The sequence below is a fragment of the Erinaceus europaeus genome, chromosome 3 (genome assembly GCF_950295315.1).
Source record: "Erinaceus europaeus chromosome 3, mEriEur2.1, whole genome shotgun sequence".
In the NCBI taxonomy this organism is placed as follows: Eukaryota; Metazoa; Chordata; class Mammalia; order Eulipotyphla; family Erinaceidae; genus Erinaceus; species Erinaceus europaeus.
In genome coordinates, this window is record NC_080164.1 from 120,283,497 (window position 1) to 120,311,496 (window position 28,000).

At 38.4% G+C, this 28,000-nt stretch overlaps 1 protein-coding gene across 1 annotated transcript; it reads right to left on the reverse strand.

The window, feature by feature from the left end:
* Positions 1-1,832: 1,832 nt before the first annotated feature.
* On the reverse strand, positions 1,833-27,999 carry LOC103113914 (UDP-glucuronosyltransferase 2B17-like). Its single transcript, XM_007523516.3, has 6 exons — positions 27,262-27,999; positions 24,996-25,144; positions 18,778-18,909; positions 17,759-17,846; positions 15,361-15,580; positions 1,833-3,014 (listed from the first exon to the last, which is right to left on the reverse strand). The coding sequence occupies exons 1-6, from the start codon at positions 27,983-27,985 to the stop codon at positions 2,735-2,737; spliced, it is 1,593 nt and encodes a 530-aa protein (XP_007523578.2). The 5' UTR covers positions 27,986-27,999; the 3' UTR covers positions 1,833-2,734.
* Position 28,000: the final 1 nt, after the last annotated feature.

The window sequence follows — 28,000 nt, forward strand, 5'->3', positions numbered from 1 at the left end:
TCTTGTTACTGTCTATCATATCTATGTAAATATCTATATCTACCTGCTTATCTCTATCTATCTACATATATATATATATGTATATATATATATATATATATCTTCTATGTTTCATTTATCTCTCATAAATAATAGAGCAAGAAGGGCAGAGCCATGACAGAATGGTCACCAGCAGCCTATATGTTCATTTAACTACTATATAATTATCCCCCACAACATACTCCAAAGCATCACTAGCTTATACTGAGAGACACAAGTATCTATATAGCTAAAATTGGTGAGAGGACCTACTCTCTTCCCTGATCCAGCTTTCTGGTCCTTTTTTCTGCCATGACGTCATCCAAAGGGAGGATGGACAACATACTCTATGCTACACTGGAGGAAGATGAGTCCTGATATTGGGGCAACATGCAACATTCCTACTCATGATAACAGAATGTGAGGTTGGATCTCCAGGGATGCAGAGGTCACATAGGCTCCTAAGCTGAATATGGGACCCAGATCACATCAAATAAATGGGGTTTACAGTCAACAATATTTATACACCTTTCCCATATTTGGGAGCTACTCTTTTCCCTGATCCAGCTTTCTGGTCCTTTTTCCATCCATGACATCATCTTCCCAGACAATAACTTGGATCCACCTGCATATCAGATTTCATGCTCAGGGGAAAAAAAAAGAAAAAGAAAAAAAAAGCTAGTATAGCCTTAGGCCCTTTGGAATATAACTAAAATATGCTTACTAGCTATCTACAAAACAGAGACCACACCAACTTTTAATATGCACTATTCCAGCCTTTAGTTTCATGATCAGTCAACAATTTGTTTGGCTTTATATGTTAACTCTCTTTTCATCCACCTGGTTGAGATACTAGCATGATGACAACCAGACTTCCCCGGACAGACAACCCCACCAATGTGTCCTGGAACTCTGATTCCCCAGAAACCTGCCCCACTAGGGACAGAAAGAGGCAGGCTGGAAGTATGGATTGACCTGTCAATAGCCTTGTTCAGCGGGGAAGCAATTACAGAAGCCAAACCTTCCACCTTCTGCATCCTACAATGACCTTGGGTCCATACTCCCAGAGGGTTAAAGAATGGGAAACTTATCAGTGGTGGGGATGGGATATGGAGTTCTGGTGGTGGGAATTGTGTGAAGTTGTACCCCTCTTATCCTATGGTTTTGTCAGTGTTTCCTTTTTATAAAAGAAAAAAAATTATCCCAGTTAAACTTAGAAAATCAGGTCTAAGATATTTTAAAAAGAGCCAAAGAGGGAGTCAAACTGTAGCTCAAAGGGTTAAGCACAGGTGGCCCTAAGTGCAAGGACCAGCAGAAGGATCCCAGTTGGAGCCTCTGGCTCCCCACCAGCAGGGAATTCGCTTCACAGATGGTGAAGCGGGTCTGCAGGTGTATATCTTTCTCTCACCCTCTCTGTCTTCCCCTCCTCTTTCCGTTTCTCTCTGTCCTATCCAACAACTGCAACATCAGTAACAACAACAATAATAACAATAACAACAACAACAATAAAAACCAACAAGGGCAACAGAAGGGAATAAATAAATAAATATTTTTTTAAAAAGCCAAAGAAGTATGAGGATTTCTTTATCAAAGAGATAGAAGATTAAAAGTAAGTTTTATTTCTTATAGTATTATTTAATTTTTCTTGAATGTTCTTTCTACCTCCTCTTTTCTTTCAAAATTTATTTTCATTTTATCTTAAAATCTTGATATTTATTTCCTTTGTGATATTGAGTTTACCTGTAAAGCTTTCCAGGTCCCAGTGACTTTTATTCAACCCACTTTCTACATAAAAGGTAGTTTAAACAGCTCAATCAGATTTGAAGGGCCTTTTCTTATGAAGTATTTGTATGATAACCAGATATTTTTCACAAAGTATGGATATATAAATCATTACATTTAATTTGGCTCATGGCATATTAAATGGATACATTGTTTTAAAAATATAAGATAATGACTTGTATCTTTTAAATGATATTTCAGGTCTTAGGAGGTGATCTTTATGCACTGGGCAAAGATGCGCTATTATTGAAGAGCTTAAAGTATAGATTCCTGAGTCTAAAATAGTGATAGTATCTCTCCATGGAACAAAAATTCTTCAAGTAATGTGACAAAGTATCTGAAATTAAATAAGGAAATTGAGGAGAAAGAGATGAGAACAGTTACTCAATGCACCATACTTAATTGAGCTAGAAATATTCAACTCCATAGTCTACACAACTGCTTTGATCAAGACAGTTAATACAATTTTAAATATGGTCTTTTAAGGATTCAAAGAGTACATCAGAGTGGATGTGTGGTGAGCTGGCAGTGAAACTATTACTACAAAATAATGGTGAATACATGTCACCATGAATTGTCAAAACTCAGGAAGTCTAACACTATGACAGTAAGTGCTGGTGTAATCTATAGATATGAAGGCAAATAATGTGAGGGAGCAGGGATTAGCTTGGAAGCAGCTCCTCAATATTGCTTATTGGAAACAAGTAAAAAGGAGTTAATATGCAGTTGTTTAAATTTTTCTACTTCTCTCTCTCTCTATGTCTCTCTCTCTCTCTTTCTTTCTTTTTAATCACAGCACTACTCAGCACTGGCTTTTGACAGTGCAAATATTCATTTTATCACAATAGGTAGTAGCCTTTCTTCACATCTTTTAGCAGGAATAAAGTGGAGGAGTCCCATCTATGAAAACACCAGATCCAGGTTTCAGATGCAGCTAATCTCTTTTTTCCCTCTTCCCTGACTTAGTACACTTCCGGAAACAAAACAGACAGCTTGCTGTGATGATATATACAGTAGCTGTCACACAGGCCAGCAGGAATCCAAGGACATCCAAAGAGTGGTACTGGACCCAGGTGAGGTCATGGACAGCTGGCCTCAAGTGCTTGGCTCCTTTGTGGCGCATGACAAACTCGATCCAGAAGACTGCTCGGTCTAGAGGCTTCACTGGCTGATCATGGTGAATCCTTGATAACTTCATAGCATTCTCTTTATACCTAGGAAGAAACACAAAAACAGAGACATTGAAGAGATGAGTTAACCCAAGTATATTATTTCATAAAATCTCATTAAAATCTTACACATATTGTTCAAAATAATTATTTGAAGCATTTATGGCATGTATATTATTTGGAGCTTCATATATAGTTTGATGTTTAAGTTGGAATTTTATGATTTAAAATACATTTCAGACTTCTGAGGAAATAAAAGATAGTGTTATATAAGCCAGTGTAGAAAGTGTATATATAATATTGTGGTAATACATAGAATAATCTTACTGAATATTTATAGAAGAATTATGATTATGAGTTAAATTCCTCTCCTCCTCTGTAGTCACTGTTATTGTGGGTAACTTCTTTCTTCTACTTTTGTTTCCATTATATTCATAGTTTTTCTTGAAATATTCTTATGACATAACTTACTCATTTTTTGCATCTAAATTCTCATCCCAATTATAATAAATCCAAATATGTTTTTTCTGCTTTTTTAATACTTTATTTATTTATTGAATTGAGATAGAGAAAATGAAATGGAAGGAGAAGATAGAGAGGGAGAGAGAGAGAGAGGGAGACAGCTGCGGCACTGCCTGATTGCTTCTGTATCTTTCACCCTGCAAGTAAAATATGTGTGCTTGATCCTGGTTCCCTGTTTATATTGACATGTACATTCAACTAGGTGAACCACAACCCATCCCAAAATATGGTATTTCTTTGCTGTCCAGGACTTAATATGTTCATATTCTGAAAATTTTTTTCCCATGTACACTATGATGTAGGTTCACTAACCTTCTAGTAATTTATAGAAGTCATCAGAAATGTTCTCATCTGGCAGCTTTGCATTTTCTGCCCCTCTGTTCTCTTCTAATGCTTTCTTATAGCAACACCCAAGGCGTGTTCCTATTCTTTAAAGAGATATCAACTTCAGAGTTGGAGCTCTTTTAAGATTCTATTGATGATCACTTTATGATAGTACTCTGTATCATTTCTTCATTTGTTTGACTGTCTGGGCATGTCTTTCTTTTACATTCTAGAATTTACTTTAGAATTTTAAAATTAGAGTTCAACTTCCAGAGGTGGGGCTACGAGCAGCAGCAGATCTCTTTCTCTCCTCTCCTCTCCTCTCCCAGATCAACTAGGAATACCAAAGGAGACCACCTGGGACTGAAACAAGACAGGACTAGAATGACTACAGGAACCCACCAAATCACCAGTGAGTGCAAACACGTGAAGCTGGTGACAGAGAGGAGCCTAGTGAGAGATTAATTGGCTGGTAATAGTCCGGCAGTTTATCAGTTGAGACACTACCTCCAGTATGTTCCACCAACAAGGGGACAGCTGAAGGGAGGAGAGGACTCCCTGGAGACTCACCAAGTGCAACTCTGATTCTCCATTGCTACTGCCCTCAGAATCTGGATCAGCAGCAGGAAGGGACATCAGGGGACAGAGATATAACCAGGCAACTCAGGAGAAGACCTATATACTTCAGTGGCATAGCAGTGGGGCTGTGAAAGTCTCTTTGCATAACCACTGGATTATCTCTGCCACACTCTGCTTTATCTCTTGGTCAGGAATCAGTAATTAAGCTAAGAAGCCTACTTATAGTTTAAAAGCCCTCAGACTCCCATAGCCTACAGGGAAGAAAAAAGAAAGAGGCTTTTAAACCACTGAGCTCCAACTCAGGGATTAAAATACTTTTGAAACAACTGTTAAATTCCACTACTGTGAACCCTTTAATTAACTTACACACAAGTCAATCCAGGCAATAGTGATCAGTAATTTGAAAAGTACTGAAAGAGGGAACTCATAACATAATATATAAAATGGGTAAACCAACAAGAAGAAATTGGAGAAACTAACTAGGAAAAAAGTCCAGCTAAAAGCCCCCCAAAGGGGGAAGCACAAAATAAGGAGTTTAACATCCAAACACTAGCTAAGGAAATAATCACAGGAGTGAATAAAGAATTTGAAAGAATTGTAATCAGAAATACAGGAACAACAAATGAGACTCTGGAAGAAAACACTAATTATCTCAAGGTTATTAGAGAGCTGAAAGCTGAAATAGCTGAGCTAAGAACACAACTAGCTGAACAAGATAAAACAGTAGCAGAACAGGGTAACAAAATAGATGAAATCCAGAAAACAGTAGAGGGCAGAGATAATAGAATCAATGAGGCTGAAGACAGAATTAGCAAGATTGAGGACGAATTAGAGACAACTAAAAAAGAAGTAAGAGATCTCAAAAAGAGATTAAGAGATACTGAAAAAAACAACAGAGACCTACGGGATGACTTCAAAAGAACTAATATACACATTATTGGCTTACCAGAGGAAGAAAGAGAGGGAGAGGAAGAAAGCATTCTTCAGGCCATAATAGCTGAAAACTTCTCTAGTCTAGACAACATCAAAGACATAAAGATTCAAGAAGCCCAGAGGGTCCCAAACAGAATTAACCCAGACTTAAAGACACCAAGACACATCATACTTAGAATGGAAAGGAATAAGGATAAAGAAAGGAGCCTGAAGGCTGCAAGAGAAAAACAAAGAGTCACCTACAGAGGAAAACCCATAAGATTAGCAGCAGACTTCTTCACACAAACACTACAGGCCAGAAGGGAACAGCAAGATATCTATTGAGTGCTCAATGAGAAAGGCTTTCAACCAAGACTACTGTATCCTGCTAGACTGTCATTCAGACTAGATGGAGGCATCAAAACCTTCTTAGACAAGCAACAGTTGAAGGAATCGACTATCACCAAGCCTGTCCTGAAAGAAGTTCTGAAAGGTCTTCTATAAACAGTCATTTATGTTCTATAAATAGGACATAAACCAGAACACTCTAACACTCTACAATAATGGTGTTACAATATCTTCAATCTTTGATATCAACAAATGTCAATGGCCTGAATTCACCTATTACAAGGCACAGAGTAGGAAGATGGATCAGAAAATACAACCCAACAATATGCTGCCGACAGGAATGTCACCTAACTCAACAAGACAAACACAGACTTAAAGTGAAAGGATGGAAAACTATCATACAAGCCAATGGCCCACAAAAAAGAGCAGGAACAGCTATTCTCATATCTGACATGATAGAATTTAAAATAGATGAGATTTAAAAAGATAGGAATGGACTCTACTTAATACTCAGAGGATCAGTCAATCAAGTGGACTTAACAATTATTAACATCTATGTACCCAGTGAGAAGCCATCTAAATACATCAAACATCTACTGAAAGAGCTACAGCAATATATTAACAGCAACACAATCATAGTAGGGGACTTCAACACTCCACTCTCTCAACTTGACACATCATCTAGGCAGAAAATCAATAAAGACATAAGAGAGCTAAATGAAGAGATAGATAAACTAGAACTATTGGACATTTTCAGAGTCATTAATTCCAAAAAACTGGAATACACATTTTACTCAAATCTACATGGGTCATTCTCAAGGATAGACCATATCCTTTGTTAGGCCACAAAGACAACATCAGCAAATTCAAGAGCATTGAAATCATACCAAGCATCTTCTCAGACCACAGTGGAATTAAACTAACACTTAACAATCAACAAAAGATTAGTAATAGTCCCAAAATGTGGAAGCTCAACAGTACACTTCTTAACAACTTCTGGATTAAAGTGGAAATAAAGGAAGATATCAAAATGTTTTGAGAGTTCAATAGACACAAGCTATCAAAATATTTGGGAAACAGCTAAGGCAGTACTGAGAGGGAAGTTCGTAGCTATACAAGCTCACATTAGGAAACAAAAAAACCACAAATAAACAGCCTGATTGCACATCTTAAAGAACTAGAAGAAGGAGAACAAAGGAACGCTAAAGCAACCAGAAGGACAGAAATCACTAAAGTTAGGGCAGAAATAAATAACATTGAGAATAAGAAAACCATACAAAAGATCAACAAAAGTAAATGTTGGTTATTTGAAAAAGTGAACAAAATCGATAAACCTTTAGCCAGACTCACAAAACAAAAAAGGAAGAAGACCAAAATAAATCAGATAGTAAATGAAAGAGGAGATATCACAACAGACACCGCAGAAATTCAACATATCATGTGAGCCTTCTATGAACAACTCTATGCCACCAAGCTAGAGAACCTGGAAGAAATGGACAATTTTCTAGATACCTACCAACTTCCAAAACTAAGTAAAGCGGAAGTAGATAACATGAACAGGCCCATCACAGCTAATGAAATTGAAACAGTCATCAAAAATCTCCCCCAAAATAAAAGTCCTGGACCAGATGATTTTACAAATGAATTCTACAAAACCTTCAAAGAAGAACTAATACCTCGACTTTTAAAAGTCTTCCAGAAGATTGAAGACTCCCTGCCAGCTTCTATGAAACCAGCATCACTCTGATACCAAGAAAAAACAGGGACACAACCAAAAAAGAAAACTACAGACCAATATCTCTGATGAACATAGACGCTAAAATATTGAACAAAATTCTAGCCAACTGGATACAGCGGTATATTAAAAAGATGTTTATCATGACCAAGTGGGGTTTATCCCAGGCATGCAAGGTTGGTTTAATATACGTAAATCAATCAATATGATCCTCCACATCAAAAAAGCAAGACCAAAAACTACATGGTCATATCAATAGATGCAGAGAAAGCCTTTGACAAAATACAATATCCCTTTATGATCAAAACACTACACAAAATGGGAATAGATGGAAAATTACTGAAGATAGTGGAGTCTATATATAGCAAACCTACAGCCAACATCATACTCAATGGTGAAAAACTGGAAGCATTTCCACTCTGATCAGGTACTAGACAGGGCTGCTCACTATCACCATTACTATTCAACATAGTGTTGGAAGTTCTTGCCATAAGCAATCAGGCATGAGCAAGGAATTAAAGGGATACAGATTGGAAGAGAAGAAGACAAACTCTCCCTATTTGCAGATGACATGATAGTATGCACAGAAAAACCTAAGGCATCCAGCAAGAAGCTTTTGGAAATCATCAGGCCATACAGTAAGGTGTCAGGCTATAAAATTAACATTCAAAAGTCAGTTGCATTCCTTTTATGGAAACACTAAACAGAAGAAATCGAAATCCAGAAATAAGTTCCTTTTACTATAGCAACAAAAACAATAAAATATCTAGAAGTAAACCTAACCAAAGAAGTGAAAGATTTGTATTTACTGAAAATTATGAGTCACTACTGAAGGAAATTGAAAAGACACAAAGCAGTGGAAAGATATTCCATGTTCATGGGTTGGAAGAATTAACATCATCAAAATGAATATACTACCCATAGCCATATACAAACTTAATTCTACCCCCATCAAGACCCCAAGCACATTTTTTAGGAGAATAGAACAAATGCTACCAAATGTTTATCTGGAACCAGAAAAGACCTAGAATTGCCAAAACAATCTTGAGACAAAAGAACAGAACTGGAGGCATCACACTCCCAGATCTCAAATTGTATTATAGGGTCATTGTCATCAAAACTGCTTGGTACTGGAACATGAATAGACACACTGACCAGTGGAATAGAATTGAGAGCCCAGAAGCGAGCCCCCACACGTATGGACATCTAATCTTTGACAAAGGTGCCCAGACTATTAAATGGGGAAAGCAGAGTCTCTTTAACAAATGGTGTTGGAAACAATGGGTGGAAACATGCAGAAGAATGAAACTGAACCACTGTATTTCACCAAATACAAAAGTATATTCCAAGTGGATCAACGAGTTGGATGTTAGCCCACAAACTATTGGATACTTAGAGGAAAATATTGTCAGAACTCTTGTCTGCATAAATTTTAAAGACATCTTCAAAGAAACGAATCCAATTACAAAGAAGACTAAGGGAAGTATAAACCTATGGGACTACATCAAATTAAAAAGCTTCTGCACAGCAAAAGAAACCACTACCCAAACCAAGAGACCCCTCACAGAATGGGAGAAGATCTTTACATGCCATACATCAGACAAGAGTTTAATAACCAACATATATAAAGAACTTGTCAAACTCAACAACAAGAAAACAAATAACCCATCCAAAAATGGGGAGAGGACATGGACAGAATATTCACCACAGAAGAGATCCAAAAGCCTGAGAAACACATGAAAAAATGCTCCAAGTCTCTGATTGTCAGAGAAATGCAAATCAAGACAACAATGAGATATCATTTCACTCCTGTGAGAATGTCATACATCAGAAAAGGTAACAGCAGCAAATGCTGGAGAGGGTGTGGTGTCAAAGGAACCCTCCTACACTGCTGGTGGGAATGTCAGTTGGTTCAACCTCTGTGGAGAACAGTCTGGAGAACTCTCAGAAGGCTAGAAATGGATCTACCCTATGATACTGCAATTCCTCTCCTGAGGATATATACAAAGGAACCCAACACATCCATCCAAAGAGATCTGTCTACTCATATGTTCTTGGCATCACAATTTGTAATAGCCAAAACTTGGAAGCGACCCAGGTGTCCAGCAAAAGATGAGTGGCTGAGCAAGATGTGGTATATATACACAATGGAATACTACTCAGCTGTAAAAAATGGTGACTTCACCATTTTCAGCCGATCTTGGATGGACCTTGAAAAATTCATGTTAAGTGAAATAAGTCAGAAACAGAAGGATGAATATGGGATGATCTCACTCTCAGGCTGAAGTTGAAAAACAACATCAGAAAAGAAAACACAAGTAGAACCTGAAATGGAATTGGCTTATTGCATCAAAGTAAAAGACTCTGGGGTGGGTGGGTAGAGAGAGTACATGTCCAAGAAGGATGACAGGGGACCTGGTGGGGGTTGTTTTGTTATGTGGGAAACTGGTGGGTGTTATGCATGTACAAACTATTGTATTTACTGTTGAATGCAAAACATTAATTCCCCAATAAAGAAATTTTTAAAAATTTAAAAAATTATAATTACGTAATATTTTAAACCCAGATGTGCATATATTCTATTGGGTATATAAGTTGAAGAGAAATAGTTGAAATATCACACAGGCTCTTGTGCTAAATATAAATATATATATATATGAGCCCTGTATTGCGTAGGTGAGGTAAATAGTTAATTTCATTCATAGATTGTTTTTTTAAAGAATAAGAACAACTCTCTGCCCAGATACAGCTTTCCAGCCTTTTTTTTTTTTGCTTTGATACCATCTTCACAGACAATATTTTTGTCCATCTCCATATTATATATCAAACTCAAGCAATATTATGATAGTTGTGGGCCCCTTGAATCATACTTAGAATGGAAGTTTCTTTCCACCTTATGATTTCTATTCTCATCTGCTCTACTCCTTTTTGTTTGCTGTTCATTAATCAATTTGTCCAGCTTTATAGCTTGCTGCTTTTCAGCCACTAAGTTACAAATGCTATCATGATTCCATCATGATTTCCCTGGGCAGACGACATTACCAGTGTGTCTTGAAACCTCACACCTCACTGCTTCAGAGTCCTGCTGCACTAGGGAAAGACAGAAGCAGGCTGGGGTTGGGGGGATAATGGATCCACAAGCAGGCTGGGGGGTATGGATCGACTTGCTAATGCCTATGTCCAGCAGAGAAGCAATTACAGAAGCTAGAACTCCCACCTTATGCAACTTCCAAATATTTTTTTTTCTTTGCCTCCAAGGTTGTTATTGCTCAGTGCCTGCACTATGATTCCACTGATCCTGGAAGCTATTTTTTCCCTTCAGTTGTCCTTGTTGTTTATTGCTGTTGTGATTATTGCTGTCGTTGTTGGTTAGGACAGAGAGAAATTGAGAGATGAGGGGCAGACAGAGAGGGAGAGAGAAAGATAGACACCTGAAGACCTGCTTCACTGCTTGTGAAGCTACCCCTCTGTAGGTGAGGAGCCTGGGGCTCCAACTCAGATCTTCACAGGGTCCTTGTGCTTCTCCCCATGGGTGCTTAACCCCTGCCCTACAGCATGGCCCCCAATAATTTTGATCCATACTCCATATTTGTGGGGGAGAAATGATAAGGGGAAGATGGTCAGAGGGATCTGGACTCTGACTCCATCAGGATTTGGAAAGAGAAGAAGGCAAAGGGGAGGAATATTTGGTTGTAATAATAGGTGCATGTATGACTTAGAAAAGAACATGCGGCCTATAAGAAAAGAAGGAATATATCTATATCTACATATATATCTATATCTACATCTACATCTACATCTATATCTATATCTATACCTATATACAAATGTAGAAATAAAAGTCAACCCTTATCTGCAACCTTGGGAGAACTGCTATAGCTTACAATGGAAATTGGGGATCCTGAACTCTGGTAGTAGGTACAGCTTGCAGTTGTATCCCTGTTATCTTGTAATTTTGTAAATCGATATCAAATCACTAAGAAAAATTTAAAAAATGGGAAAAAATAGAAATTGTTCAAATACAGAGTATGGATGAGGTTAAGTACATACAAAGTCACATATGTTTGTAATTATTATATAATATATAATATATATGCCTTATGTAAGCTATTAGGTGGTAGAATCTTAACAAATGTATACAAAAACTTCCACACATATGAATCTGGCCTAATTAAAAGAAGATTAGAAGAAAGAATGCTGGTGAGTCTTTGGACAATTCAGTTCCCTTATTATGCATGGGGAAAGAAATTTTTAAAAAATTCAGCTTAGGAGCCTATGTAACATGTGTATCCCTGTAGATATGAGTTCACATTCTGTGGTCATAAGTAGGAACGTTCCAAGATGCACCAATATCAGGACCCATCTTGCGTAGGTGTAGCATAGAGTATATTGTCCGGTCTCCCTTCTGAGGGTGGAACATTATCTACCATTGTTGATCCAAGTACAAGGCAAGGTCCTATGGGGGGCCACAAAGGGGTCTATTGTTTGTTCCTGATAGAAATGACTAGTAGCAATGGAGAGAGGGATTTATTTGAGGTCTAGGCTCATCATGCCTGTTTGGGAATCTCAGGACTCCCCAAATAGGGCCCCAACTGATGGGGTGGCCTGATAGTAACTAAAGAGTTATTGTTAAAGTATGCCGGTTTCTTGCCCTTATTAAGCTTTTGCAGTCCTTGCCTTGATGAGGTTATCTAGGAATGAGTGAGAGAACTGTAATAGGAAGTAGGTGAGGAGGGTATCTAAGTAGACTTTATTTCATTATGAACTTTATACTAACTCACTACAGACCTGTGTATTTTTGCTTTCAGGTATATACTTTGCCCTAATTTATGGATACATGTGAACATATGCAGAGGTCACATAGGCTCCTAAGCTGAATATGGGCCCCAGGTCACATCAAATCGATGAGGCTTACAATCAACAATATTTATATAGGTTTCCCATATTTGGGAGCTACTTTCTTCCCTGATCCAGCTTTCTGGTCCTTTTCCCAGCCATGACATCATCTCCCCAGACAGTAACTTGGATCCACCTGCATATCAGATTTTATGGTAAGTGGAAAAAAGAAAAAGAAAGAAAGAAAAAAAAACTAGCACAGCCACAGGCCCTTTGGAATATAACTAAAATGTGCCTACTAGCTATCTACAAAACAGATTCCCCCCCCCCCCCCCCAACTTATCATTTATACTATTCCAGCCTTTAGGTCCATGATTGGTCAACAGTTTGTTTGGCTTTGTATGTTAACTCTCTTTTAAACCTCTAGGTTCCAGGTGCTAGCATGATGCTGAACAGACTTCCCTGGACAGACAACCCCACCAATATGTCCTGGAACTCTGCTTCCCCATAGCCCTTCCCCACTAGGGAAAGAGGGAGACAGGCTGGGAGTATGGATCACCTGTCAAAACCCATGTTCAGTGGGGAAGCACTTACAGAAGCCAGACCTTCCACCTTCTGCATCCCACAATGACCTTGGGTCAATACTCCCAGAGGGATAAAGAATAGGAAGCTATCAGGGAAGCAGATGGGATACAGAGTTGTGGTGGTGGGAATTGTGTGAAGTTGTACATCTCTTATCTTATGGTTTAGTCAATGTTTCCTTCTTATACATAAAAAAATTTTTCAAAGGAAGTCGTACGGTAGTGCAGTGGGTTATGTGCATGTGGCTCAAAGCAAAAGGACCGGTGTAAGGATCCAGGTTCGAGACCCTGGCTCTCCACCTGCAGGGGAGTCGCTTCACAGGTGATGAAGCAGGTCTGCAGGTGTTTATCTTTCTCTCTCTGTCTTCCCCTCCCCTCTTCATTTCTCTCTGTCCTATCCAACAATGACATCAGTAACAGTAATAACTACAACAATTAAAACAACAAGGGCAACAAAAGAAAATAAATAAATAAATGCTTTGAAAAAAAAAAAAGATGGCATCCAGGAGCAGTGTATTCATAGTGCAGGCAATGACACCAGTGATAACCCTGGAGGCAATAAAAAAACAGATTAAAAATAAATAAAAGCAATCTTCATAAAAACATCTTACTGAACAGGAGGCATGTGGCAAGGACTAATGCCTCCAATATACAAAGAATTCATAAAAGTCAATAAAAAAGCAAATAGCTGGATTAAAAGTTGGAGACACACAGAGGACTAATAGGCAGATGAGAAGATGTTTATCATCTGTTATCATTGGGAAAATTCAAATAAGAACAAGTAATTATCACCTCAAACCTATGGGAATGACTATTATTCAACAGAGAGCAAACACATATACAGGATGTAGAAAGAGGTGACTCATATAAATGTTGGTGGGGTTGTAAATAAGTGCAGCCATTATGGCAAACAATATGGAGATTCCTTAAAAATAAAACAGACACTCGAAGTGAACCAACTATCCCACTAATTTGAAGAGATAAATTCACTCTCATGTTTACTGCTGTATTTTTATCCATATGATCTGGAAACAGCCTAGGCATCCATGACCATCTTGGTGGACAAATGATCTTACACATAGCTGTGTATGTACATATAAACACATGCATATAGACATACATATATGAATATTTTCAGCAATAAAGATCAAAACTTGTTATTATAAAAGTATGGATGGGGACCCGGTGGTGGCGCACCTGGTTGAGTGCACATGTTACAGTGCAGAAGGAGCCGGGTTTGAGCCCCCGGTCCCCACCTGCAGGTGGAAAGCTTTGCGAGTGGTGAAGCAGGTAGGCAAGTGTCTCTCTGAATCTCTCCCTCTCTATCTCCCCTCCTCTTCTCTATTTCTGGCTGTTTCTATCCAATAAATAAAGGATGATATTTAAAAAATTATAAAAGCGTGGATGACTGAGGCCATTGTGCTAAATGAAATGAGTCAGACAGAGATGTACTCAGTGAGTCACTTCAGCCTTAAATGCTTACAGAGAAAATTAACAAAAAAATTAAAAACAACAATAAAAATTTTGGAACAAATAAATAAAATTTGTGGAATATAAGACCTATTTATGGTTATCAGAATAGAGAGAGGACAGGGAAGTGAACATTAAGGACAATGTTGGTTTATTTCATTTAGGACGATTTCTTCTGCTCCATCCAAAATAAAGTAAAGAAGGTAAAGGATGAATATGGGATGATCTCACTCATGGACAGAAGTTGAGAAATAAGAAAAGAAAGAGGAAACACAAAGTAAAACTTGGCCTGAGTTTGGTGTATTGCACCAAAGTAAAGGACTCAGGGGGGTGACGGTGGGGGTTCAGGTTCTCCTGCATGATGGTGGAGGAGGAGCTAGGCTGTGGTTGAGAGTGTTTTTCAGCAAACTGCGAAATTTTACATATGTATAAAAATTGTATAGCATTAACTCCCCAATAAAAATAATTTAATTTGGGAGTCAGGCAGTAGTGCAGCAGGTTAAGTGCAGGTGGCGCGGTTCGAGACCCCCAGCTCCCCACCTGCAGGGGAGTCGCTTCACAGGCGGTGAAGCAGGTCTGCAGGTGTCTATCTTTTGCTCCCCTCTCTCTCTTCCCCTCCTCTCTCTATTTCTCTGTCCTATCTAACAATGACAACATCAGTAACAACAATAATAATAAATACAACAATAAAACAACAAGGGCAACAAAAGGGAATAAATAAATATTTACAAGTAAATAATGAAATTAATTAAATAATAAAATAAAATAAAAAGATGATGGGGCACAGGTAGGAAAAAAGAAATCTCACATGTTAATTTCCTGTGATCCACACCTGAAATCTTTATAATGTTATGATACAATGATGTTTCAGTAAGAAATATGATTTTAATAGTTTCAGTGTATAGTTAGCTGATATCATTGAGGCTAAAATCTAACTTTGAAATAAATGATTAAAAATAGGTTTATGATCAGTTATGTCACAGTAATAATTTTATATTGAAATTTCAAAGATAGGAAACTCATAGTTTCCTATGAGACTAAACCCATCTATAAATATTATCAATGAAAATTTGGTGATACTCACGAAGGGTCATTAATTACTGTCTTCAGTGCACTGAGCAAGTCTTTGCTTGACATGGTGTCCAAGTTCAAACCCACAGCTGCTCCCTTTGCCTTCATATGAGCGATGTTGTCAGGTTGATCAGCAAACAGAGGAATGCCCACCATAGGGACCCCATGGTAGATGGCTTCATAAATTCCATTAGCCCCACCATGAGTTATAAAAGCTTTGGTTTTTGGATGACCTAAAATGAGGTGGATTTTAGGAAATTATGAACTGTAATTCTGAGAAATAAATGAAAGTGAACATTTTATGTCACCAAGAGAGACAGTAAATGATTCAATGCACAAGTTCATTTATCTATTTCAATCTCAAAGAAAATGTGACTTAATTTGCTAGTCCGGTAAATGAAGAAATCTTATAACTTGAAAATTGAATACACAAATACCAGATGAATAGACTAAAGAGATCATTCTAGGTAAAAGAAATATCATGTATGTGTATAAATAAGAAAATAGTGATGGCATATAGGAACAGAATGTCTTTGATATGTTGACTTAGACCTTAAAAGCTTAGACCAGGGAGAACAGAAGCAACCGGTGGCACAGCTATATACAAATAATGTCAAAGGACATAAATTATGGTGATGTTGTGTATGATACAGCAAATCCTAACAAAGGAATAATTCACAATTGCCAGATAATGTGATTATAGCAATAACTATCTATTGTCTTCTTAAACCCTAAGACAGCAGGAACCTGCTTCTTCTTTAGAGCCTATTATTTCCCCAGTCCTGGAACCTCTTGGGTGGGGCTCACTTTCCTGCATGCTTCTTTCAATTCATATCAAATGATATCGCATCTGTGGATACCAACTTGATCAGTACCACCTCAGCATGCTTCACTTCAGCCTGTGTCTAGAGATATCAGGCATGGAATGTCAGCCCTTCAGCCTCATTACTCGGGTGAGACCTTTCCTTTCATAGGATTCTCTAACTCCATTCTAGGAGGTTCACTTCCTAACAAAGTCCCAAAAACCTAGATATACACCAGGTCATGTAAGATAGAGCACATGTTCACATGTATCCATAAATTAGAGCAAAATATATACCTGAAAGCAAAAATACACAATAGTCTGTAGGGAGTCAGTGTAAAGTTCATAATGAAATAGTGTCTACTTAGACTTAGATATCCTCCTCACCTATTTCCTATTACAGTTCTCTCACTCACTCCAAAGCAAGGACTACAAAAACTAAATAAGGGGAAGAGACTGGCATATTTTAATGATGATGCATTAGTCACTATCAGGTCACTGCATCAGCTGGGGCCCTACTCCGGGAGTCCTGAGATTCCCAAACAGACATGATGGGCCTAGACCTCTAATAAATCCTTCTCTCCAATGTTACTGGTCATTTCTATCAGGAGCAACACAATAGACCCCTTTGTGGGCCCCCATAGGACCTTGCCCTCAACTTGGATCAACCACGTTAGAGAAAAATCCACTGCTCTTGGAGGCCATATTTTCCATTATTAAAAAAAAAAAATGGACAGGACATAGAGACATTGAGAGAGGAAGAGGAGACAGAAAGATAGAGAGAAAGAAATCTGTAGACCTGCTTCAGTACTTGTGAAGTGCCCCTTCTGCAAGTGGGGAGCCAGGGGCTCTAGCCTGGATCCTTGCATGGATCCTTGTTCTTAGTACTATGGGTACTTAGCCAGGTGCACCACTGCCTGGCCCCAGAATGGTTATTTTTCAATGGTGCCATGTACCTATTTGAAAAAGCAAAAACAAATAGCAATGAAATGGGAGAACTAAGAGAGAGAAAATCCTGAAGCTTGAAACTTTCTCTATGAAAAATAATTACACCTAAAATAGAGACATTTTAATTCTGACTATAAGAGTTATAAACTATAATGTGTTGTTAAGAGTTACATTTACCCTTTCTCCTACAATACTTGAAAATAAATATAACAGGGATTCGGGCAGTAGTGCAGCGGGTTAAGTGCAGGTGGCACAAAGTGCAAGGACTGGCATAAGAATCCCGGTTCGAGCCCCTGCTCCCCACCTGCAGGGGAGTCGATTCACAGGCAGTGAAGCAGGTCTGCATGTGTATTTCTTTCTCTTCCCCTCTCTGTCTTTTCCTCTTCTCTCCTCCATTTCTCTCTGTCCTATCCAGCAATGACGACATCAATACAGCAACAATAATAGCTACAACAACAACAAAAAATCAACAAGGGCAACAAAAGGGAATAAATAAATAAATAAATAAATAAAAACCTTAAAAAAGAAAGAAAATAAATATAACAAAACCAAAATTTACTTTTGAATCCTTTCATTAATAAATGGTCAATAATCATGTTTTCTTGTGAACTCTTGTTAGAGTGATCTCATTTCAGTTTTTTTTTTTCTTCCAGAATCTTACCAAGAAGGTCATTCTGGGGAAGCCACTTATACAGCCGAGTATTTTTTCCTAACGTGTCCGGTTTCTTGCCTTCAAACCTCCATAGAACCTGTTAGGGAGAAAAAGGTGTCTTATTCCAATGAACAAATTCAGTTTTACCATGCTCTAATTCTAAAAAGAAAATGAAAATAAGTGACAAAAATAAAATCCATTGAAACAACAGTGTTACTGTCTTTTTTTTTTTTTCTTGTCAGAGACAGAGAAGGCAGAGAGACAGAGCGGGTGAAGGAAACCACAGCATTGAAATTTCCTTCACTGTGGTGGGGGCTGGGCTCCAACCTGAGGCCTGTGCAGAGCAGAGCGGGATACTATGCACATGAACTATTTCACATGCACATTTATTGTCAATTAAAATCTCCCTATGGGTGGGAGTATAGCATAATGGTTATGCAAAAAGACTTTCATGCCTGAGACTCTCAAGTCCTGAGTTCAATCCCCCACACAGCCACAAGCCAGAGCTGAGCAGTGCTCTGGTAAAAAAAAAAGAAAATAGAAAAAAAAACCCCTCCCTTTGTGCTATGTTCACATCCAGTTTGTATATGTTAGTTTAATATTCAAGAATATCTGTTTTATCATGATTTACCACCCACATGTGAACTTTTTATTTTTTTATAATATTTATTTATTTTCTTTTTTGTTGCCCTTGTTTTTTATTGTTGTTGCCATTATTATTGTTGTTATTATTGATGATGTCATAGTTAGATAGGACAGAGAGAAATGGAGAGAGGAGGGGAAGACAGAGAGAGGGAGAGAATGATAGACACCTGCAGACCTGCTTCACCGCCTGTAAAGTGACACCCCTGCAGGTGGGGAGCCAGGGCTTGAACTGGGATCCTTATCCAGTTCCTTGGGCTTCCTGTCACATGTGCTTACCCGCTGCACTACTGCCCGACTCCCTACTCCTGAACTTTCTATAATCACATCCTTTACAGATTGAACTGACATTAATAGTTGTACACTGTCAGGGTGGCTCATCTAACCTTTTGTGGAATCTGTGCAAGGCCTGATGCAATCATGTTGGCAGTCTCCTCTGACATGTTTCTGACCATTGATCCCAGAGTAAAGACCACAATGCCGTTTTCTCCAGAGCTCTGAACAAACCGTTCCATTTCCTGTGAAGAGATAATGTACTCCATCATAAGAGAATAACAGGATAGCACACAGTAGTGAAAAGATTACTAGAACAAGTTAAATGAGGACATCATATATTTCAAGAGTTTTCAAAGTAGTAATTTTACAATTGCAGTAATACATGCATGATATAATTTATCATTTAACACTTTCTCAGTGCTCATTTCTGTATTCTTAAGGATAGTCCTGTTCTTGTGCAGTCTCTGCATTGTTAATGTTGTAAAACTGAAATTCTATAAACATTAAATTTTAATTGTATATTTCCTCCTTTAGAACCATCATTCTGTTTTCAGTGTCTGAATCTGACACCTCATATAATTGGAATTGTAGAGTTTCAGAGTGTTTCGTGCCACTTGGCATAATGCAGCGAAATTTGTTCTTGCTCGAGAATGTAGTAAATTCTTCCTCTTCTTAAATACTAAGTAATATACCATGGTATTTATATAGTCACTTCTTTTTTTTTTTTACTATATACAACTAATCAAAAAAGTTAATGAACAATCCTGAGCAAGAGATGTTTTTTGACAATATAGACCCAGACTTTTGATTAACATTGTTTTAACAGATTATATGTATTCTGGATGGAAGACATATATCATTATCTTCATTCTTTATGTTTTAAAATCTTTATTTATTGGATAAAGACAGCCAGAAATGGAGAGGAGAGGGGAGATAGAGTGGGAAAGAGACAGAGAGACACCTGCAGCCCTGCCTCATCAGTGTGAAGTTTTTCTTCTGAAGGGGACCAGGAGCTTGAATTCGGGTCCTTATGCATTGCAACATGTGTGGTCAAACAGGTGCACCACCACCTGGACCCCACCAGGACCTATTTTTTCTCTTAATAGCTTTGTTTTATGCCATACAATTTTCTTGAATCAAATGCTGTATCTAGGTAATATTTCAATAGTTTCCCTACTGTGTGATATGGTTCCTGTACTATTATAATAACAATAATCTCTCATTTGAAAATTTTGTTTTATCACAGCATTGCTGTACTCTGGCTTTTGTTATTGTTGTTCCTCTGGTAAGCCAATAATGCGTATATTAGTTCTTTTTAAGTCATCCCATAGGTCTCTGTTGTTATTTTCAGTATCTCTTAATCTCTTTTGGGGATCTTTTACTTCTTTTTTATTTGTCTCTAACTGGTCCTCAGTCTTGCTAATTCTGTCTTCAGACTCATTTATTCTACTATCTCTCTCCTCTACTGTTTTCTGGAGTTCATTTATTTTGTTACCCTATTCTGATACTGTTTAGCTTATTCAGCTAGTTGTGTTCTTAGGTGAGCTATTTCAGCTTTCAATTCTCTAATAACCTTGAGATAATTAGTATTTTCTTCCAGAGTCTCATTTGTTGTTTCTGCATTTCTGATGACAATTTTTTCAAACTCTTTACTCACTCCTTGATTATTTCCTTAACTCGTGTTTGGATGTTGATCTTATTATTTTGTGCTTCAACTTTTGGGGGGCTTTTAGCTGGACTCTTGTGCTGGTTCATTTCTCCAATATTTCTTCTTGTTGGTTTAACTATTTTATATAGTATGTTATGCAGTACCTCTGTCAGTACTTTTCAAATTACTGATTACTCTTGCCTTTATTGACTTGTGTCTAAGTAAAGTAATTAAAGGGTTCACAGTCATGGAAATTGACAGTTGTTTTAATAGTATTTTAATCCCTGAGTTGGAGCTCAGTGGCTTAAAAGCCTCTTTTGTTCTTTATCTTCCCTGTAGACTATGGAAGACTTAGAGATTTTAAACTATAAGTAGGCTTCTTAGCTTAATCACTGAGTCCTGACCTAAAGATAAGTCAGGGTGGGGCAGAGATAATCCGGTGGTTATGCAAAGAGACTTTCACAGCCCCACCGATAGGCCACTGAGGTATACATCCTCTCCTGAGTTTCCTGGTTAGTTCTCTGTCCCCTGGTATCTGCACAGGGCCTCCCTACCACTGCTCCAATTTCTGAGGTCAGAAGCAATGGAGACTCACAATTGCATTTGGTAAGTCTTACTGGAGTCTTCTCCTCCCTTCAGCTTTTTGTTAGTGAAATAGACTGGAGGTGGTGTCTCAACTGGTAAACTGCTGGACTGTTACCAGCCACTTAATCTCTCCCTAGTCTCCTTTCTGTCCATAAGCCACATGTGTTTGCACTCAACAGTGTTTTGGTGGGTTCCTATAGTCTTTCTAGTCCTGTCTTATTACAGTCCCTGATGTTCTCCTTTGGTATTCCTAGTTCACCTGGTAGAGGAGAGGAGAGAAACACAGCTGCTGCTGCTCTGTAGCCCTTCCTCCAGAATACCAACTGCATTTCTCTCTTAGACAACTCCAGGAACTATCAATAGTTAAGTGATTTTTATAGATAGACTGATATTGATATATCAGCCCATTTCTCTTAAGTGAGTTATTCCTATCAAGAGATGACTGGATAAAGAAAGTGTGATATATCATCAGGATGATATACCATCTCACTATAGAAATTAATAATACATTTGACTGTTGTGATAATTAGGACATAAGTTAAGGATGTTAAGGTAAATGAAATAAGTAGAAAAAAAAGTAAAATATTCCCCTTTTTTCAGAAGGAAACAAAAATGAATAGCAGCAGGAACAAAAAAAGTATCAAAACTCTGACCACAGAATTACCAGAGAAGAGGTGGAGGTGAGATATTTGTAGGTTAAAGGAGCTATGCACTTGGGTGTAGAAAGTAACTGGCATATGTGATGGATGTGGACTATATAGCTGTATCTGTTAGGTGTACATCTGGGGTATCTACAATGATTTAATTAAAAATATGCCTACTAGCTATCTACAAGACAGAGACCCACCCCAACTCTTCATCTGCACTAGTCCATCCTTTAGGTCCATGACTGGTCAACAATTTGTTTGGCTTTTATGTTCACACGCTTTTCAGCCACCAGATTCCAGATACTAGCATGACGCCAACCAGACTTCCTTGGACAGACGACCCCACCAATGTGTCATGGGGCTCCAATTCCCCAGAGCCCTTCCAAAATAGGAAAAGAGACAGGCTGGGAGTATGGATTGACCTGTCAAAGCCCATGTTCAGCAGGAAAGCAATTACAGAAGCCAGACCTTCCACCTTCTGCATCCCATAATGAACTTGGGTCCATATTCCCAGAGGATTAAAGAATAGGAAAGGTATCAGGGGAGGGGATGGGATACAGAGTTCTGGTGGCAGAAATTGTGCGAAGTTGTATTCCTCTAATTTTATGGCTAAGCATGAGGTCCTAAGTTCATTTCCGGGCAGCACATGTACCAGAGTGATATCTGCTTCTTTCTCTCTTTCCTATCATTTGTCATGAATCAATAAATAAGATCTTTAAAAAAAATAAAAATAAAGTGAAATGTGGACTGTTCAAGGTGTATAGTCTCAAAGCAAAAGAGTCTGGTCAGGTGGGTGGAAATGATTTCTCCACTGTAAACTTAGTTCCCAAAAGAAAAAAATAATAATATATTATACTAATAGAACAATACTATGTTGCTTTAGCAAGTCACCTGCCAACAATTCTTGTTGTATTAAATATTGTATTTTAAAATTAAAAATGTTTATAGAACGTAATTGACATGTATATTACTGCCCATTTCAAATTAAACAAATAGAATGCCTTAAAAGATCATGGGGGGCCAGGTGGTGGTGCACCTGGTTGAGCGCACATGCTACAGTGCACAAGGACCCAGGTTCGAGCCCCCAACCCCCACCTGCAAGGGGAAAGCTTCACAAATGGTGAAGCAGTGCTGCAGGTGTCTCTCTGTCTCTCTCTCCCACTTTGCCACCCCTTGCTGTCTCCATTTCTAGCTGTCTCTATATAATAAATAAGGATTACATAAAAAAAAATTTAAAAAGATCATAGGGGCAGGACTGTGACACATATAGTTAAGTGCACATAGTACCGTGTGCTAGATCCATATTTGAGTGCACACTTCCCGTCAGCTGTGGGGATACTTCAATAGCTGTGAAGCAGGTCAGCAGCTCTCTTTCTCGGTTTCTTTCTATCTATCCCTACCCTCTCTGTTTTTCTCTGTCTAATAAAATTAAATGGCAAAGAAAAAAGGAAAAATGGCTTCTGGGAGCAATGGTTTATAGTGCTGGCACCAAGCCCCAGCGATAACCCTGGAGGCAAAAGGAGAAAAAAACAAAAAGATTATAAAATATTTTGTAAAAGGTTGTCCTTAAATTATGTCACAATAATATATCAATTTTAAACATTTTTCCCTTCTTAGTATATCATCTGTGTGTAACAAAATTCTTTGTCTTTGGGAAGATCAGGGGCTGCTCACAAGCATGACATTAAGGCTCCCAGACGAGTATTTTCATTCAGTTAGAGAGACAGAGGTACAGGGAGAAGAGAGAAACTATAACACTGAAATGTCTCCAATGTCTTAATATTCATAATCTTAATAATGAAGTGATGGCAAGTCAACTTTGAGCTTCATTAAACATGTTGTGAGTACACATCTTTGTTTCTGAGGAAACAAATAAGATATAATACTTAGTATACTATGAGGACTAGGAACATTCCAAGCTGCCCTAATTTCATAGCCCAACTTCCTCAGGGGTAGCATAGAGTATGTTGTCCAGTCTCCCTTCAGAGGATGGAACATTCTCTACCATTGTTAATCCAAGTTGAGGGCAAGGTCCTATGAGGCCCACAAAGGGGTCTATTGTGTTGTTCCTGATATAGATGACCGGTAGCAGTGGAGAGAGGGATATATTTAAGGTCTAGGCCCATCATGTCAGTTTGGGAATCTCATGACTCCCTAATAGCTGATGGGATGGCCTGATAGTGACTAGAGTCATCGTTAAAGTATGCCAGTCTCTTGCCCTTTTGTAGTCCTTACTTTGATAAGGTTAGCTTGGGATTGAGTGAGGGATGTGTAATAGGAAATAGGTGAGGAGGGTATCTAAGTCTAAGTAGGCACTATTTCATTATGAATTTTATGGTGCCTTTAGGTCTCCCTACTTGCTTGCTGCATATACAGACTCACTGCAGACTATTGCTCGTTTTTGCTTTTAGGTATCTATTTTGCCCTAAATTATGGATACATGTGAACATATGCCCTATCTCATGGGACCTAGTCTATATCTAGGTTTTGGGACTTTGTTAGGAAGTGAATCACCTAAAATGGAATTAGAGTGTCCTATGAAAGGAAAGGCCTCACCTGAGTAATGAGGCTGAAGGGTTGACATTCCATTCCTGATGTCTCTGGACACAGTCTGAAGTCATTGTGAACCCAGATCTACAGGAATGCAGAGGTCACATAGACTCCTAAGCTGAGTATGGGCTCCAGATCACATAAAATCAGTGGGGTTTACAGTCAGCAATATTTATATACCTTTCCCATATTTGGGAGCTACTCCCTTCCCTGATCCAGCTTTCTGGTCCCTTTTCCAGCCATGACATCATCTCCCCAGACAATAACTTGGGTCCAATTGCATAACAGATTTCAGGCTCAGAAAAAAAAAAAAACTAGTATAGTCATGGGTCTTTTGACTATAACTAAAATAGTCCTACCAACTATCGACAAAACAGAGAACCCCAAATCTTCATATGCACTATTCCAGCCTCTAGGTTCATGATTAATCAATAATTTGTTTGAATTTATGTTAACACTTCTTTCAGCCACCAGGTTCCAGATTCTACCATGATGCCAAACAGACTTCCCTGGGCAGACAACTCCACCAATGTGTCCTGGAGCTCTGCTTCCCCAGAGCCCCACCCTACTAGGGATAGAAAGAGCCAGGCTAGGAGTATGGATTGACTTGTCAACACCCATGTTCAGCAGGGAAGCAATTACAGAAGCCAGACCTTCCACCATCTGCACCCCATAATGCCCCTTGGTCCATGCTCCGAGAGGGATAAGATTTTAGGGGAGGGAAGACGGGATATGTAGTTCTGGTGGTGGGAACTATGTTGAGTTGTATCCCTCTTATCCTGTGGTTCTTATCAGTGTTTCCTTTTTTATAAATAAAAATAATAAAATAATAATAATAAAAGAGAATACTATGAAGAGGCTTCAAGTAAAGAAAACGCCACAAACAGGAAGAGGTTACCTTCGGCAGGGGTTTGGCAGGTTTGCAGTGGAGCCCTCCAATAAATTCAAAGTTTGGCAAGAAAGGACGAGGAAATTCAAAATCCCAATAGGTTCGAATGAGCCACATTTCAGCTTTCTTCATAGTCTCAAGTAATGTAGTGGGTCTGCCTGTAGCATAAAACAGTAGCAAAAAACAGAGGAGATACTAATATTGTGCTATGAATATGCCGGGTAGTTTACTGCAAGGAGCTTGGAATAAAGTAGTCAATAATGCTACATATATTCATATATACAGACAGCTTCATGTATATGCAACTACTGAGTTGTCAGAAATGTCTATGCATTTTTGCATGGAAAGACAGAGAAAACTATGTCACAGCTTTTCTCACAACCCAATATAACATATGCATACAAATCACACATTACATATGTAGATCCTATATGTACAAAATACAGTGAAAAGACTTTTTGAGGGTACGGGGCAGTGGTGTACTGGTTTAGGCACACCTATAACCAAGCCCAAGGAGCCAGAATAGAGCCCTGCTCCCCACTTTCAGAAGGTTTTAAGCAGGTCAGCAGGAAACTTTCTCTCCCTCTCTATCTCTCTGTCTTCAATTTCTCTCTATAGTATTTAATAAAAAAGATAGAATGAAAAAAAGAGATTTTTTTTGAAAATCTTTAGAAACCCTACTTACGGAGGATGAAAAACTGGGAAGAATGTGCCACTCACTGAGGAAATGCATAAAATGTAGGATACCTTCATCTCCTTCAGGAAGCGATATTCCCCGTCCCATAGATCTTACAAGAGAAGTTCCTAGACCTGGACTCAGAGAAATAACTGTTTGTCTCTACATGAATGTACTCCAGTCTTCACTCTTTTTGTGACTTGTTTCTGAATAAGCTCATGCTGTTGGAATAGCACATTGCTGTTGTTTGAGGTCAACATTTTCATGTCTGATGTCTAATTGTGAAAGATTGCCTCAGGTAATATGGAAAAAATACTTAAATTAGATAAGGAATCTGATGAGAAATAAGCACAAACTTTTTCTAAATTCTTCACAGAAAGTTGTTCTAGAACTGTGTAACCCCCAGGACTGGGTGGTGGTGCACCTGGTTCAGGACACATGTTAGAAGATCCAAGAACCTGGGCTCGAGCCTCCAGTCCCCACCTGCAAGGGGAAGACTTTGTGAGTGGTGAAGCAGTGTTTCAGGTGTCTTTCCATCTCTCTTCCTCTCTATCACCCTCTTCTGTCTTGATTTCTGGTTGTCACTTTTCAATAAATGAATGAAGATAATTTTAAAAATTAAAGATTTACAAAACTCTTTAATCTCTGTGTGTGCATTAAGCTAGTTAATAAAGTTTTAATGCCATTTTTAAGGGTTGAAAAATCAGCACAGCCCATGGAATTTTGAAGGTAGTGAAACTATAGTGTATAAAAAGTAACAGTGGAGTGTGTCGGGATGTAGCGCAGCAGGTTAAGCGCAGGTGGCGCAAAGCACAAGGACCGGCATAAGGATCCCGGTTCGAACCCCGGCTCCCCACCTGCAGGGGAGTTGCTTCACAGGTGGTGAAGCAGGTCTGCAGGTGTCTATCTTTCTCTCCTCCTCTCTGTCTTCCCTTCCTCTCTCCATTTCTCTCTGTCCTATCCAACAACGACAACAACAATAATAACTATAACAATAAAACAACAAGGGCAACAAAAGGGAATAAATAAATAAAATATATATTCAAAAAAATTTTTAAAAAGTAACAGTGGATAATATTATTACAAGTTGTTAAAAACCATATAATGTGTAACAATTGCATTGGAGTAAACTATCATATAAATGTTTAACTTTAGGTGACGAAATGTCAGTGAAGCATCAACATAGCGATTGCACCAATCCATCACTAAACTTCAATAATGTAGAAATCCATGGAGTTGTGTGACTTGATGTGAGTGGGGAATCTCAATTTAGTACTGTGGACCTCATATTTCTGTATGAAATAAAAACTATTGCAAATGAATAAATGAGACTGTACATGGTTTTTGTTCAATAGATAACAGTGGATCAAGCTGTGATTTTAGACTTGCTGGAGTGGAGATTCCTTTTAATGGACCATACAGTCCTAAGTGGCCCTGTAATTTGAGTTTTTCTGTAACAGCTGTGAGGCTAGAGAACATTTTATATGTTGATTTCATCATCTCAGTTTCATCACCACTTGTAAAGTCCAAAGTTGAGATACTCACTTTCAGGAACTTGGGAAGTAAGGGCATCAGGTTACTAAGTAAAACATTACTTACCTAAGACTTCACTGTAAAAGGGATCCCACAGTTTCTCATTCATAAATTGAAACCAGAAGTCAAAATAAAGAACATAAATCATGTTTTTGACCCTCTGCATGAATGACATATGATCACTTAGTTCAGATAAAACAACAGGCACATAGGCTGGTGGAAGGGGCATTCCTCCTTGATGCCGCTCCAGTGCATAGCCTGGAGTAAAGCGGAGAGTGTACATGAAAGGGACATTAAGCAGCTCTCCCAGGAGTTCAGCACATGGAGAAATAGGATCTGAAAGAACGAGATCAAACTTTGATTCTTGTAGCTTCATCATGAGATTCTTGTTCAGAACTGCTTCTCTACAGAGCTTATAAACCACAGCATGAAATTTCCAACTTAGTTCTTCCACAGTTGAAAAATAAGACCAAAATGCATCTTTTGGCATCTCGTAGGTCCATGTATGAATCACTTCCATGAAAACATGGTCAAATTCATCTTTAGTGACTGATGTGGGGTAAGTCTCAAATTTAATAGTAGATGGTTTGCTGGGATCAATGAGAATGGAAGCTGAAGATGTCAGAACAGTCACTTCATGACCTCTCTGGACAAGCTCATCTAGGATTGTCTTGATGTTCATCCAATGACTGTATTCTGTGGGCCACACCAGCACCTTTCCACACTTCCCAGAGCTAAAGTAACAAGCCAGTTGTAGCAGCAAAGGAACTAAAACACACTTCATCGGCATCTTGGTGGAATAGAG